Source organism: Condylura cristata, unplaced genomic scaffold (assembly GCF_000260355.1).
Source record: "Condylura cristata isolate star-nosed mole 26May11 unplaced genomic scaffold, ConCri1.0 scaffold00006, whole genome shotgun sequence".
Lineage (NCBI taxonomy): Eukaryota > Metazoa > Chordata > Mammalia > Eulipotyphla > Talpidae > Condylura > Condylura cristata.
Window position 1 is genome coordinate 42,869,285 of NW_004567107.1, and position 17,033 is coordinate 42,886,317.

Sequence of the window (17,033 nt, forward strand, 5' to 3'; positions counted from 1 at the left end):
CTAGGGTACAGGCAGAGGTACAGGGGTAGCGAGAGGATTCACCAGAGACAGAGAGGGGAGCAGAACAAGCAGGTCCACGAAGTACACTGCTGAGGGGAGAAGCGGGCGGGTCAGGAGAGGTCTGCCACACCATGTGAGTCACCTTCCTGTCTGGGGATTGAACTCGCGCTAAAGCCAGCTTCATAGTGCTGTGCTTGCCTGTTGCGCCACCAGGGAAGGCCCACTTATATGTTTCTTAATGTAAAGGAAGCAATGAATTTACATTGATCTGTACCTCAAGTTGTCTCTTTTTTGGATTATAGACTATCTCAAAATTATGAACCACAGTGCTAAAAATACCTTTATTGGCATCAGTCCATACAAAAGCCTTCATGGAATACTTTCCACAAAAGACCTGGAATTTTTTCTTTATTGTTCTAGAAAAGTAAGGAAGCCTATCAACCACTTATTTTTGCTGAACAAAAGTTAGAATATTACTAATTGCTCTTCAATTACACCCCAAAAGTTTTTTCCAAAGTTTAGACATCTCTGATGTTTTTTAACTGTATGCCCATAGAGAACTGTATAAAACACACTAGACAATTTTAAAAGATAAATCTCAGGCTCTGATTGATTCATTTGGCCAGCCTTAATTTCCAGAATAAAATAAATTGAAATAAAGCTAATATAATTTTCATAGAATTCATACATGCCAGAATCTTAAGGAGCTTCTCAGTAATTTTACACACTTTTTCTCATGGAGTAACTGATGCTTTCTGGTTTATCTGTGGAACTTTTGTTTGTAGGAAGGCATATACGTGGGGCCAGATCTTGTTGGTTTCTGTTCCGGAGAATGTTTCCAACACCCCTTTTTTCCTAAAGATGACAAAACAAACAAAAATATTAGCCTTCTAATGAGTTTTTTTCAGTCATTTTTAAAGGATGATTAATATAGACTTAAGAATCTCAGTAGTTACAGGTTTATATAATGAAGAATCACCTGACTTCACTGAAAAACCCAGATTTCAGTTGCAGTGGAACCTCGAGCTTATAGAAATGGTCACCTAAAAAATAACACCTATCATTTATTCAACACATACTCTCTACTAAGTGCTTTACATATAATAGTTTGTTAATGACTTCCAAAGTTCAGATTTAACTATATCAGAGATGTAACTTTGCCCATATCATAAAGCTGAGCCTACCAGCCACCAGGACACACCATTGGCTTTGTCAGCTTACCCACTTGGCAAAAAAGCATTCTACCACTTTATTATACTTCCTTCTTTTTGCCTAAATTTATTTTCCTCTTTATGCTACCCTGAATTTCAGAAGTAAGGGGAATAAAAAGGTGGTTTTTATTGTTCCCTATTTGTTTCTTCATTTTTTTCCTAAGCAGATTTGTCTGGCTTGTCACCAAATCAGGAGTCAAAGTCTGTTTTCTTCAGTTTCTTGGGGGCAGTATGGTAAGGAGAATCAGGATGCTGGGGTTTCTTTTCAAAACACAGATTTCTTCCAGAGATTCTGGTATTCCTCTTACCGTCTGCCAACCCACTCACATAGTCTGGCTTAAGGTTTCATATGAGCAACTCAAGAACTGAGTTGCTTCTAAAAACCAGATCAATCCTCCTGCAACACTTCACAAAGTTTGCAGAGACTTCACTGGGGACAATAGCACTCTTTTTTTTTTTTCCACACCTCAAAATTTGCCACAATTTAACTTAAATAATTCTCACTGTTTTCTTAGTAAATACAGTATCCTTTAAGTATTAGAAGTCCTTCTAAAAACACAGGCATCTCAATGCTTTGATAAAGCACGAGCTTTGGTAAGTCTCTTGAAGAACCCCTTTAAAATGAAGTGTTGTCACTAAGTTAATACAGAGGCACCTATTCGATCCTATAGCTACACCTTGGATGAACATTTGTCACTTTAAATTATATGTAGTAAAATGGAATTAGTTTCAATTATTGGTTCTCTTAAGGGCACCATGTTTGTAAATACGATTATTCTTATCAATGTCCCTATAAGAGAGAAGAGTTTTAAAACAACTGATTTTTTTAAAAATAATACTACCTACCACTAAAGTGGTTGTTGAAATACCACTTTCAGACTTTGGGTAAGTCCAGTTCTAGTTCTAAGGGTGGGAAATTAGAAGGAAAGTCTTCAATTGATGGCAAGAGGTTGGAAAAGAAAAGTCAGAAGAAAGACTGTGCTGCTGCCTCTAATTGCTATTCTAAAGCCTTTTCCAACCTCCCACATTTTACAAAACTAATCCCCATAGCTACTGTATTTCCACTGCATTTGTTTAGCTCTGTTAATAGCTTTACAATGCTATCACCCAGGCAACAGTGTGTTTTTCCTTCAGGTTGTTTTTAAATGACTAATAAACTTCTGGGAAACACTCTTCACCAAATGCAATTCGAGAGCGGTTCCCACATCCCATGGATGGACATGATCAGAGCTTTTTGGTGCCAAATACAAAACATTCGCTGGGTTAACTGATAAGAATGTTGAGTGGATCACACAAGGACAGCCCATCTGAAACTGAAACCAACACAGGAAAGTGGAGGCGAGAGTAAAGCCATGCCTGATGACACCATTTGAACAACTGGATCAAATGATCTACCTTTGCACCTTTACATGATCAATAAATTTCCTTTTTGCTTAAACTAGGTTTCCTGACTGATCTACACATATTGTAAGATAAATATTGTCTACCTAGCTCTCTGCATTACCCATATATAGAAAGAGAGTTTCTTGGGGCCCTGGCAAGGACTGGGTCTATTGTGTGTATGTGTAGAATTAGGGTGCAGACCAGAGGTGCAGGAGTTGCAGGAGTGTGCGAGGATTCACCAGAGACAGAGTGGGGTGCAGAACAGACAGATCTCCTGAAATACAATGCTAAGGGGAACAGTGGGTGAGGCAGGAAAGGTCTGCTATGTCATGTGGTTAGTTCCCTGGCCTGGGATGGAACCAGGCTTTTGTGGGCCTTCACAGACTTAACCCCCTTGGGCCAGGACTAGGTTGGCTGGACCCAGGGCACAGTGTCAACAAGAGTAAATAATATAATAGCTAACAGTGAATGATTTAAAAGTGCCCAGGGCTAAATTAAGTCTTTACATGAACCCTTCCCTTAATTCCCTTAACATCCCCAATAAGGTAGATAGTATTTAACATTGTTCTGGTGGCACAAAGGTCAAATACCTTGCCTGGGATTTCACAGGTGATAATCTACAGAGCCAAGCTCATACAAATCAAAGTAACACCTACTGTAGAAAGTAAATAACCACCTCCCTTGTAGGTAGTATTAGTATTATTTTTTAAAAAATCCTCCAGAATTATAAAAAAATAAAAAAAATAAAAAAAAATAAAAAAATAAAAAATAAAAAAAAAAATCCTCCAGAATTAACTATTAAAACCATTTGAAGATTACTGCTTCAGATCTTCCTTCATATTTACCCTAGTACCACAGTAACAATAGCAGCTAATAATTACACTGTGCTTACTATGTGTCAGACACTGTTCTAAGAATTATCTTTTAACCCTTTAGTCTCACCCCCATTTTACAGAGGGAAAAACAGAAGTTAAGAAGAGGTTAAGACTATTAATAAATGGTGAGTTGGGATATAAATTTAGTCAGTTTTGGGCCTTCCTGGTGGCCAAGGGGTTAAGTCTCAGCACTAAGTATCTATCAGCAGCCACTGCAGCATGAGTTCAATCCCCAGTCAGGGAGCTGACCCATATAGCACAATAGATCTCTTCTGTTTCATCTGCCTCTCAGAAGTGTATTTCAGTCAATCCACCTATTATGTCCCCCACTCTATCTTAGGTGAATCCTCTCACCCTTCCCCCACCCTCTCACACTTCTGGCCTATACCCCAGGTCTTGTATAAATAATTAAATAAATTTAATAAGTCTTGCTCCAGAGTCTAGTCTAACCACCACATTGTATGGTCTTGACATTAAAGCACTATTCAGAACATGACTGAATAAAAGGAAATGGGATATAATCAGTTCCCTGCAGGAGAAGAAAAGGCTGAGTAAGTGAATGGAATTCATTGCCTGAGTCAAATACTAGTTCAGTATTTGTTGTGGAATATGAATTCCCTGAAAAACAATATTATTTTGGAATATAAGTTTTTAAAGACTTAGTTATTTTACAAATAATTTATTCATATAAATACTGTTTTTACAAATAATAATTATCAGGACTAAATGCCATTGGAGATTCTTCTGTGATATAGTATGCTTTGTTGTCATAGGTAGTAGGCATTATTAGGTTTGCCTACCACACATTACTCCAGCCCTCCCTCCAGCCAGTCAGTAGAGTTTGAATGAAATCGATACACACCCAAGCTCCAGGTACAGACCAATGTGTGTAAATCCTCTCATTCCAGTGACTTATTCAGGAATGGGGTAAAAAATGTCATTCCCTAGTCATAGTAACTGTTCAAATTGGTTTCATTTGTGTGGTGCTCAGGGTATTTGTCCACTGGAAGAAAAGTGATCCCTCTATGCCGCGTGAAAGAGTGTGCCCAAACTGTTCCTGACAAGTGTTGTAACTAAACAAGAAGCCTGAGGACAAAGCCAATGCATGAAGGAAAGCAAAGCTGAGAGAAGTGGTAAGACTGTTCAGACTATGTTGTGGCTGAGCCCAACCCACCTTCTAAACTTCTGTAACACTAATAAATTTCCTTCGTTGTTTAAATCAATCTGAATTGGATCTTCCGGCATTTTAGTATTTTGGTTTTGCACAGGTTTTGGTTCAGCAAAACCTGAACTAGTGCTTCACCATGTAACAAATTCTAAAAAGCGACAGACTCACTGGTAGTATTCCAGAACCGGCTTTGTTTGGGCTTCATAGGTCTTCAGTCTCTTGATAACTGTTTCTGGTCTGTCATCCTCACGTTGAATGAGAGGTTCTCCAGTCAAATCATCAATGCCCTAAACAGAAATTAGAAGAGGGTAGGATCAATTTATTTCTGAAGGTTATTTGCATACACAGTTAAATGCTCCCTAAGCAGACATCTCTATGCAAGCACCAAGCACAAAAGTGTGCTTTTAAGTAAATGGAACCAAATCCAAATTCACATCATTGCAATATAGAGCCAAGCTGACATAGTGTAGGTAAATTAAATTTCAAGCTAACTGAAGGAGCTGTCTAATGTCTCGTTTAAACAGCTGGACTAAATTGGTAGCTGACAGTCACTGCCTAACATCGTATTTAAACCTGCCCCACCAAACTGACCAAAGGTGCATACTTAACAAAAGGTATTGATAAATGATTATTTCACAATTTCCTGGAAAGTGGGAATTGCTGAGGGTCACGTATACATAGATGATGAAAGAAAAAGGATCAAGGTCTCATTAGTACACATCCATCGGTGGAGACTCAAGATGGTAATGAGACAAGCATGTATGAAGAAGCAAGCAACCCATCTGCACATGCCCCATGTAATCTAGCCCCAAAAACTATGAACTATGTCCGTATTCCTGTACTCTTCCTCCCCAGTCCACCTCTTAGAAACACTTTCCTAACTACCTTTGGAGAGTCAGCCTGGAAACTCTCTTCCAGTGATGCCTCCCTTGCACCTGAAAATAAGTTAAAAGCCTTGTCTGAATGTAATCTGTTTTACCTCCTTGCTAATTTTTTTTTTACAAGGGATCAGAACTCTACAAAGTTCCTAGGTCGGTAACAGACTCAGAAAGTATTTCCACTGTGTAAGTCACCTACTAAGAGTACGAGGTTTTTCAAACATCTAATAAATAATTTATTATATTGGGTTGTCGGGAAAGTCATATTTTTTGTTTTTCAAGCAAAGATGCATACTGACTTTATAATCCAATATTTACATACAAAGAATCAGCTATCAACAGGAATCTCAACTACAAGTCCCAAATATGCCTTAGTGTCACTAATCCTCTGCCCCAACCCCTAGACATAACCTGACAGGGAGTAGGACATCAGTTAGTACTTCTGAAGGAATAACAAACCCCCATTGTTCCTGGGGGTGCACTTATTACCAAGCTCAGTGGACTTCACTAAGTACCCTGGGAATATGCCCTCAAGAGTTCTGGTCAGGTGCAGGATTTCCAATGTAAAAAAAAAAAAAGTATATGAAAGCAAGAGAACTATGGACAATCTGCTCTTTAAAAGGCCATGTCATTCCATAGCAACTACTCACCAGAGTTTTGGGAGGGTTGAATTCCATGTTGTAAACTCGCCCACTTGCTGGATGAATCCAGCGAGCAGTGAGGCGCTGCTTAATGACCTCAAAAGGCACATTCAGATTAATCACTGTGTCTATCTGATAAGTTCTGTCCAGAACTTCTGCCTGTGGAAGTGTCCTTGGAAAACCTTTACAAATTAAAAATGAAAGGAAAGAAGGGGAGCAAAGGGAGAAGGAAGATAATTAACACTGAGCCATTTGAACAAGACGAATAATATTAAATAGCTGATCACAAATATAGGGCAACTTTGAGAGTCAGTTGTATGTGTGGACCTCACTGGGCCAGTGTTGCCCAGGTATTTGGTTAAAGGTCATTTTGGGTGGGTCTTTGAGAGTGTTTTTAGAAAAGACTGACACTAAGTATACTGAGTAATGCACATTGTTCTCCCTAGAGTTTGGGAAACAACCCTTATGTGAACCACTGAAGCTCTGAACAGAACAAAGCCAAGCTGCTCTGTTCTCTTAAGTAAGGAGGAACTCCTCTATCTGGACTGCCAGGGAGCTACAACACCAGCTTTTCCTTCTGTCAGACTCATACTGAAACTAGCTCTTCCTGGGTCTGAAGCCTATTGGTTTTTAGCCTTCCATCTTCTGACTCACTATGAAAATCTTGGGATTTGTCAACTCCATAAACACCTGAGCCAAGACCTACCAATAAAGAACTCTTGAGAAACTAAAGATCAACTTAGATCTTTAGCTCAAGACTGTGCCACATCTCTCACTGGGGGAAGATAACAGCCCACTGTAACTCACTCTCCAGTCTTCTTCCTTTCCTGATGATCTTCCCACTAATAAATTATTTTTAAAGGAGGGGGGAGAAGAATAAGGCACAGCTGAAGGGAGCCTGGAATAAACGCAGGGTAACAGTCTCTTCCATTCAAATAAAGAAACATCCCAGAGAAGACTGACCCAACTCATCAAGATGGTTAGTGGAACAACTCAGATTTCTGCCCACAATTAACCCATGAAGTGCTCATTCTCCTGCCTGCACTTAGCATGCTCATAACATTCCACTTACCATCCAATAGCCAACTATGTTGGGTGAGATTTTTCAGCTCATGAAGAGCCAACCGAGTCATGACATCATCTGGGATGAGCTTCCCTTGGTCAATGAAAGTCTTGGCCAACACACCAATTTCTACAGCAGAGGAGGGAATCTGTAAGTGCATTTTATCCCATTCCAGGTCTTAGGAACTGGATGCCTTTTTAAAAAGGATCTCTGGATAGCACATTCAAATGAAAATATGCATCATCAACTTTTATGATAAAAACTGTTACTGTTACACAATAAAATAATTTATTTACAAAATAAATAGGCATAATCTCATATGTAAAAGTAAACCTAAATGTGTATGGAGAAAAAATGGGAAGTTATAGACAAGTGTTAACAGTAATCATCTAAGTATGATAGAAATTATGATTTTTAAATTTTATTTATTTTTGCATAGAGGAATTTGAGAGTTCAGAAATAATCCCTCATATTTACAGTCAGTTCACTTTCAACAAGCATGCCAAGACACACCATTAGGAGAAAGATTAATTCTCTCAACAAATGATGCTGAGAGAATGGAATATTGAGATAAAAACAAAGTTGGGCTGGTCTTCCTGCCCACTTGTGTGCAAATGTCTTTTACTTTTTTGTCCCTTTTCTAATAAACCTGCTCTTTAAATATAAAAAAAAAAAATTGGACCAATACCTAGCACTGTATATAAAAATTACTATGTGTCAAAACCTAAATGTTAAGACCTAGCCTACAAAACCCCTTAAGAAAACAGATATAAATACTCAAAACTCTGTATTAAGCAATGGTTTCTTACATATGAATCCAAAAAGCATGAGCAACAAAGAAAAAAAGTTAAATTGGACTTCATTAAAATTAATAGCCTTCATTTAAAGAACACCATTACAAAAGTGAACAGATAATCCACTGATTGAGAGGAAAATCTTATGTCATACATCTGATAAAGAATTCCTATGTAGAACATCTAAAGAATTCTTTTAATTCAACAACAAAAACAGTCCATTTTTTAAAATGGTCAAAGCATCTGAATATAAAAATGGCTGATACAAACATGAAAAGATGTTCAACATCATTAGACATTAGAGAACCACAACTGAAACTACAATGATACACCACTTCAAATTCACTAGGGTGATTATAAAACAAGTATTGGCAAGAATGTTTGAGATTAAAAGCCTCATGTATTACTAATGGGATTATAAATAGTTTGGAAAACAGTATGTCAGTTTTTCAGGTTAAATAGTTATCATGTGATTGAACAATTCCAACATTAATATAAACCTAAGAGAAATAAAAAACACAGTCCACATGAAAACCTATATGTGAATGTTCACAACAACATTATTCATAAAAACCAAAAACTGGAAACACAGATGTCCATTAAGTGATGAATCAATAAATAAACATGGCATATTTGAACAAAATTTGGTTACTCAGCCATAAAAAGAAAAATATTATTACATTTTAGAAAATGAATTTGAAAAAACTATACCGGATAAAATAATCCAGATACAAAAGACCATTTTTGTATTGTATCATTCCATTTATTTGTAATATATAGAAAAGGCAGATCTATACCATGAAAATGAATATTAGTAGTTGCCTATGCCGGGAGTGTAGGGGGAAAAGGGAAAGTGACTGAAAAACGAATACAATTCCTTTTTAAAGAAAAAAAAATATTCTAAAACTGGTTGTGGGAAGGGAATGGCTGTACAACTCTGAAATTAAAGAACACTGAATCATAAACTTCAAGAGAGTTAATTTTATGGTATATGATATATGTCTCAATGAAATTTTATGGTATATGAAATATAGCTCAACAGTTTTTAAAGAAAGAAGCCAAGTAAGTAAAACACAAGGGAAAAAAGCACTAATAATTCCATCACTACTCAACTACTGTTAAAACTGATAACATAAAACATCCTGATTTGTTTTGTATGTGAACATAGTTACATGCATAGTTAATAATTTTTTCTTTTATCATTATCAACTATCTAAATCAATAAATGTTTATTCATAATAGTAAAATCTGAGGCCTATAATGCTTCTAATGGAATTTATTTAAAAGAAAAAACAACCCCTTCATCAAAGTCTAAACAGTTTGCTTATTAGTACATTTAAAATTTTTTACCCTTCTCCCCAAATTATATAAAAGATACTTGCATAGCACATTCTTTGCACATTTGGTAAATTTTCATTCCCTTACTTACCTATAAATTAATGTTACATCTAAATAAATTAATAAAAATACTTTTACACATTTGATTTGAAAATTAAGCTATTGGGAGCTTCCAAACCTCTAAAACACATTTAAAAAACAGCTTAAAGTAAATTATTGAGGAAAGGTTATTTTTCTAAAGTTACAAATAAACATAAGAAAGGAAGGTTAGAAGAAAATAGGAAAGCTTAAAACCAGCTTTTAACTTTAAGGATACTAGTAAAAAAAAAGTCCAAAACACGAAGACGTTAATCTGAAATGTTGACTATATTAAATAGCCATTTTTCAGCCTTTACCCTTTTTTAAAGTCTGGTCATTTTATAACATCACTGATGATATCATTTTATTTTTCAAATAACTACACTATTCAACAAGCTATGAATGCCATGATCTTTTTTTTTGCATTGAAGAACTAGGGTGTAGGCCACAGGTACAGGGGGTAAAAAGATTCGCCAGGCCCTCCCTGGTGGCGCAGCGGTTAAAGCACTGCACTGAGAAGCTAAAGCCACTTCCGCATGAGTTCAATTCCCGCCTGCCCCGGAGGTGACCACATGGCGTGGCAGACCTCTCCTGACCCGCCCGCTGCTCCCCTCAGCAGTGTGCTTCCTCGATCTGCCTGTTCTGCTCCCAACTCTGTCTCTGGTGAAGCCTCTCACCGCCCCTGAGCCTGGCTTGTACCCCAGTTTTGTTTGCAAAAATCTTAAAAAAAAAAAAAAAGATTCGCCAAAGACAGAGTGGGTGCAGAACAGGTGGATTTACTGAAATAGACTGCTAAGGGGAGCAGTGGGGAGACAAGAGAGGCCTGCTGCTCCATATGTGGGTTAGCTCCCTAGCCGGAGGATCAAACTCAGGCTGCAGTGATGACAGCACTGACACTCCCTTGGCCACCTGGGAGGTTCCTGAACGAAGTAACTTATCTCAAATATAAAGTACACTCACCAATGTCAAAGCACAAACCCACTTTGGGGAAGTAAACTACATACCACCCTAATGGACTTCTAGACACAATAATAAAGTGGCGTCCCAGAGGAATGCCCTAGGTGGATTTCTGAGAACCTTATTTGAACATCTAGACACACTGACCCTGGTCAAATAATTCCAAAAAAAAAAGTACAAAATTGTCAACTGAGTTGCGAAGCTGAGCACATACCTATGTATAGATAAATCCATTTGTTGAGATGCTGAATTCAATCCGGGCACTGGCTGCAAAGTAATCTGCTCCTCTTACTGCTGGGAGCAGTCCACAGAGCTTGAACATAGTAGGCTCCCACAGAGTGCTCACATGAACATTAGAGGCTTGAGCTTAAAAATCCCTCTGCCTGCACTAGACCAGCACCCTCATCTGCTTAGACATTGGCTTGGTTCGTTAACAACTGACTATGTTTGACAAGTATGACTTGGAGATGCATCAAGACTGCTGTTGTTTATTAATAGATTGCTTGCCATGTGAAGCTGTAAACTTCCAGTTCACTCATTCTTATGATCAGGTTAGCTGGTTTTTACTTAAAACAAGGTATCGTCAACTATTTATTAGTTTAATAAACTGCAAATAACCTGACACTGATCAAACACACTTGTGTATAAAAAATTAATTTGCTCAAACCAATCACCTCCTAACAAGCTAAAACTTATTAGAGCAGCTATGAAGTACAAAAAGGGGTCTGACCAACCTATAAAAAATAGTTCTCTGGTCTCTCCCCGGTGGCACAATGGGTTAAAGCACCACATTATGAAGCTCTTCAAAGCCACTGCAACAAGAGTTCGATACAGCAAGGGAGCTGATCCACACTGCTAGGCAGACATCTCCAGACCTCTCCTGACCAGCCCACTGCTCCCCTCAGCAGTGTACTTGTCAGTAGGTCTGTTCTGCTTCTCTGACTCTGGTGAATCCTTTCACCCACCACACCTCTGGCCTGTAGCCCTGTATGCATAAATAAATGAAGCTTAAAAAAAAAGTTCTCTTTTGTATACCTATGCTAAGAGAAAGGGCTGCAGAGAGTTAACCTAGTTCCTGGCAACACTAGCATGTTATATAATAAACAACATAAACCTTTACTTTTAAAACATGTTGAAACAAAACAAAAGTAGGAGAATGACACGGAGTAAGTTAAATGGTAGCTTTATACCTGATCAAGGAATTTTAAAGAGAACCTTTCTCAAATAATAAAGACTTGAGTCAATATAATGGTTATGTCTAGAAGGCAGAAAAGAGTTGTGACTAGTGGCGAACACACAGCGAGCCCCAAAGTACTATTTTTTTTTTTGCTTAGTGATGGGTAAATGAGTGTACAATTTTATTCTTCTAACTCTACATAGAAATTATAATACCTTCATGCATGGGCTATTTCAATAATTATATTGAAAATAAAAAACTCAACTATTAGTCTTCCCCTCGACCATTGCCCTAATTCTCACCTCACTGAAGCACCAAGAGAGTTCCTTCCCACTCCAAGTCTATAATAGTCAACTTCCCATTCAATCTGTTTCAGGACAGAATCTAAACTGGAGGAATGTTTAAAGGCACACCTATACTCTCAGGTGAACATGATAAAAGTTGTGTTAGACATACAAAGTCTTGGGAGCTGACAACACATTGCAGAGATCTATTGCAAAGTGAGAACAAATCAAATTCAAACGGGTTAGCCATCTAGTCCAGAGGCACGTCTTTGAGAAGGTCTAAGCTATAATGCAGTTTCTCATGTTGGGCAATCACACTGCAATCTTATAATATCTGTCATAGCTAAACTATTACTTACTATATGTCTTATTTTAAAGTGATTCAGCTTTTTAAATGACTAAGTAATAATGTTCATGAAATTAAAGGTTTGGTGTACTGGTGGCATTTGAAATACACATTGGAAAAACTGATGAGAAATTCTTTTTACCTAAAATTATCTTATGAATCCCAATATAGGAAATACCACAATATTAGAGTAACTGAACTGGCATGGGAGTCCCAGGCCTTCACCCAGTCTCTTAGTAATGTCAGCTTGTTATTCGAGCAGGTTCTTTAACCACTCCCAAACTCAAGATTCCTTATCCTTAAATTAGAGGGTTCAACTAGGGGTCACATTCACATTTCCTGACTCCATAGTGCAACTGTTGTCTATGGAAACTCCGAGTTTGCTACTATCAACCAGTTATGTCCAGCGTCTTAATCATATCTGCTGTGATGATTTTAAACTTTAACTATAAAATATAATTCAGGTTATGTAACACAGCACCCTCACTGAATGATAGCTGGAAAGTAGGTTGGCACACCACTTCTGTAAATGTATCATATTTATAGAAACTCCACACTAGGGATTTATTTGAGGAAAATAAGCAGAGATACTGCCAAATGTTCATGTACAAAAACAGCAATAAGAGTATTTATTACAGCAAAGAATGAACTAACAACATAAATATCCAACAATGGGAAATCATAAATTAAAAATTGTTCAATCTTCATGAAATATTGCTTAATGGTGTGTGAACATGCTCACAATAAGTGAGAGAAAAGGTCTCTAAGCAAATTTAGAATACAACAAGTTTGCAGACACATACAAAGGCAACAGAGGGGAAAAAAAGGGAAAAAAAGCATCACAAGCTCTATTATAGTTGTCTCTGGGGTGGTGGAATTGCAGAGGATTTTCATTTTCTTTTTTATATTCTCAAGATAAATTTTCTTTCCTTTATTCTTACCTTTGGTATCAACAACACAGCAATCTTTTAAAATAGAATACTATACCTCCCTTGTGGCTCTAATCCAGTGGGAAATATCCAATCCATTCACAATATTTATTGAGAATATAGTCTTACTACTGAAACACAGAACAGCTGGAATAACAATCTCATGACACCTCCCTAAATTCCATTATCTAGTTTTTGTTGTTAGTTTTTTTAAAAACTGCCTATAAAACCCAAGAATGAGCAGACTCCAAACCAAACATCTTCCCTATAATCCTCTCTGTGTCCTCTAGCCTCCTTTTCATGTTTTGGAGTCAGAGAAAAAAGGCAGCAGATAGCATGAGATATTAAGGATAGACTCAATTGTCTCTTAACTTTTAAAAAGTGTACTTAGGGCCCTCCCTAGTGGCACAATGGGTTAAAGCACAGCACTATGAAGTGATCAGCAGTCAGATCCTGGCCAGGGTGGTGACCCACATGGCATAGTGTGGCAGATTTCTCATGACTTGCCCACTGCTCTCCTCAGCAGTTTATTTCAGTCAATTTGCCTATTCTGCTTCCCACTCTCTCTGGCGAATTCTCTCACACCGTACCCACCCCCCACTTCTGGGTGTATATACATAAATACCATGACACTCTTCCCCTCTGAAGAATCAGACTGAGGTAAGAAATGAGAGGGGCTTTACTTTTCATTTTATGCAATTCGGTCCTGCTTCCAATACTGTTTTACCTTGTGTATCTGTATGTATAAATAAGTAAATCTTTAAAAAAATAAAATAAAAAGTTTACTTATTTGGGTTAAATTTTTTTAAATGTTTAATTATGTTTTCACAAGTTAATATATCTCAAAATTATGCTTAACAGCTCAGTTGATTTTCAGGAACTTAAAGTTCCCATAAAAACTACTCTTTCCATTATGGACAAGCTCGCCCCAAGGAAGTACAGAACTAGAGACTTTTTATTGTTACCTAATTACTTCAATACATTACATCAAGAATGTTTAACCAGCAAATGAAACAATTGAACCTTTTCAAGAAGTTTAACAAAATACAAATACATTATGATTTTTAAAAGATAAATATTAGCGGAGAAAAGTAAAAATAATTTTCCAGATAAGTTGCTGAATCAAAGAACTCCAAGAGACAAATTAAAGTCACTATGGTGTTCCTTTTTTTTTTTAATTTGTTAGTATTTGAAACAAACAAAAAAAGCCCACTTCAACATATTCTACACCCCCATAAAAGGGGGTTGGTTAAATAAGTCATAGAAGATTCAACAAATAGATATCTAAACAAACACTGAGAGAATCAACTGGATTCCTGTATTTTCATATGTAAAGATACTCCAGGTGTAAAGTGAAAACAGACAGTTCAGAATACATATACTATGATTACATGCTACATAGTGCATATACATAAATACACATTTCTGAAAGAAATAACATGACACTCTTTCCCTCTGAAGAATCGGACTGAGGTAAGAAATGAGAGGGGCTTTACTTTTCATTTTATGTAATTCGGTCCTGCTTCCAATCCTGTTTTACCTTGTGTAAGCATTACTTCTATAGTTTAAAAAGCAACTTCAAAATGGGCTCTGCTTCAGTAAACAAAGATTAACACTTAAATATATATATATACATATATACAGACATATATATGTATATATATATATATATACACACACACACACACACACACATATAATGAGAGAGTTTAAAAATCACCCTGTTGTTGAGTTTTAAAAAATCTTTCTTAAAATGTAATTCAGCACCTAAAGCGTACAGTTTGTTGACTGGATTTTGTGCTGAGTTATAAGAATTTACTTGGCATGAGAAACAAAACAATCCTTTACACAGCCAAGCACAATAGCTTTCATGTTTAAGAAATCTCTGGAGGTATCAAAAGATCTAAGTCAATTTTGTGAGTGCATACTGGGCCTTCAAAGACTGGGAGAAAGGTCAAATCACAAAATCCAACAGTTTAACACTAAAAAACTGTTAAGAAAAAAAAAAAAGCAAACCCTAGCAGGTCAAACACCAGATTTCCAGGTGAAAGGGCATGTGAAGAATAAACCACAGCTCGATGGACTCTTAGGACAAGTGATTTCTTTTCATCTTTGAAAGTCTAAACATGCCTTTAGTTCCTAGTCGTTCCCTCCGCAACTCGCCCCGAAGATCCAGAGAAACCATAGGTTTCCGGGAGCAGAGTAGCTCAGCAGAATCTGAGCGGCGAGACAGAGATATGCCCATATCTCAGGACCCGCATCCCTGAGACCCGCATCCTCCGTCCTAGCCCCTTGGGCTGCAAATCTCCATCTTGTCAGCGCACAGCCACCCCTCCGGTCCCAGTTCCCACCTGTGCCCCGAAGCATGTTGTCTCGGAGCAAATCCCCGCTGGAGAGGTGCTTCAGCTCGAAGTGTTTGGTGATGCGCGACGATACGGTCCCCTTGCCCGAACCCGGGGCGCCCATGATCACTGCGCGCAACAGCCGAGCGGACGCCCCCATGGCTGCGGGAGGGGCGCCAGCCGCGAGAACAGCGGGACTTCGGCCTACAGCGAGCTCACCCCGCTCTGCAGCCCCCGCCCGCAGGCTGGCAAAGCCCAGAGTAGGCGGTGGCCACAGTAACCGGGCGCTTCCGGAAGTGAGGCGACCGCCACTGGGGCCGCCCCGCCCGCGCCGCAGCCTGCCGCAACGCCCGCCCCTCCGCTGCCGCAGGGGCCCACTCCCCTGCGCTGGGCCGGGCCGAGCGGGGGCTAGGTGTTCCTCCCCCTGCACCCTGTGCCCTCCCTCGATACCCGTTGCGGCCAAGGGGACCCCCCAACCCTCCTCGCCTACCCCTACTTACACCCCCTTTTACTTCTCTAGGGTCTACCCTTTGCCCTGACAGTACCTTACCCTACCCTAGGACAGAGCAGCTGGATAAACCGCGCTCCAGTGGTTGCACCCCAGGCAAATCTTTCGCACCCTCTCCCAACCCCCAACAGCCCCTCGGTTACCGGATGGCTCTCTTCCCTCCCCCACCCCCAAGTGTCCCCTATCCCTCCTGCTAAACACACCTTCAACGTACCCATTGTCTTTATCCAAATCCCAACCAGGCCAGTCGCAGATGGATAGGCTTCGTCTCTCGGTACACCGCGCCACCCCCCCTGTAACTCCTGTACCCCATCCTTGGCGTTACCCCCACACGAGCCCTCCTCTCCGCCACCTGTGCTCCTCCTCTTGGCTCCCGCTCCCTTGGGTCACCTGATGCTGTCCTCAGCCCCACGCACTACGCGCCCCCCCCCCACTTTTAGTTCCTTCCCCCTTCTCTGTGCTGAACCACATTTTCTCCCCCTCCCTTGCTTTCCGTGCGAGTTTTAGTTGTACTTTTATCTATGCAGAATCACATTGAGTAACAATGAGCCCACAAGGCCTGCCTCTCCATGAGAGAGGAAACTCAAATGAAATCCGAGTGCATCAAGTCACACATCTGAGTGGTGGCTCTCCTTCCAGGACCACACTTTAAGATTCAAAAGTATCTGTCTTGTCTAAGGGGGTCCTGGGGGAGTTATGAACAAGATAAATTTCTACTTCTTGGAATTTAAAGTCTAATGGTGTAGACATCATAACAAACAAAATAGCAGCAACCAATTAAATAAATAAACAAGTAAATAAGCCAGCAAGGTAACTTGAGATAATGCTACAAACAAAATTAACTAGAATGTATGAAAGAGTGACAGAAAGCTAAGATGGGCATACCCAGTAAGGGCCTACCTGGAGGCACAGGAGTTAAAGTCAGAGCTATCAAGCTATAGCCAACCACTGTGACCTGAGTTCCATGCCAGCCAGGGATCTAACCCACATGGCCAGGCAGGCCTCTCCTGGCTTCCCCTCAGCAGTGTATTGCAATAGATTGGGCTGTTCTGTTCCCCTTT

The 17,033-nt window shown here is 39.1% G+C and overlaps 1 protein-coding gene across 1 annotated transcript; it reads right to left on the reverse strand.

Annotated features, from left to right (window-relative positions):
* Positions 1 to 322: 322 nt before the first annotated feature.
* On the reverse strand, positions 323 to 15,730 carry AK3 (adenylate kinase 3). Its single transcript, XM_004677639.2, has 5 exons — positions 15,474 to 15,730; positions 7,229 to 7,348; positions 6,166 to 6,338; positions 4,806 to 4,924; positions 323 to 855 (listed from the first exon to the last, which is right to left on the reverse strand). The coding sequence occupies exons 1-5, from the start codon at positions 15,622 to 15,624 to the stop codon at positions 735 to 737; spliced, it is 684 nt and encodes a 227-aa protein (XP_004677696.1). The 5' UTR covers positions 15,625 to 15,730; the 3' UTR covers positions 323 to 734.
* Positions 15,731 to 17,033: the final 1,303 nt, after the last annotated feature.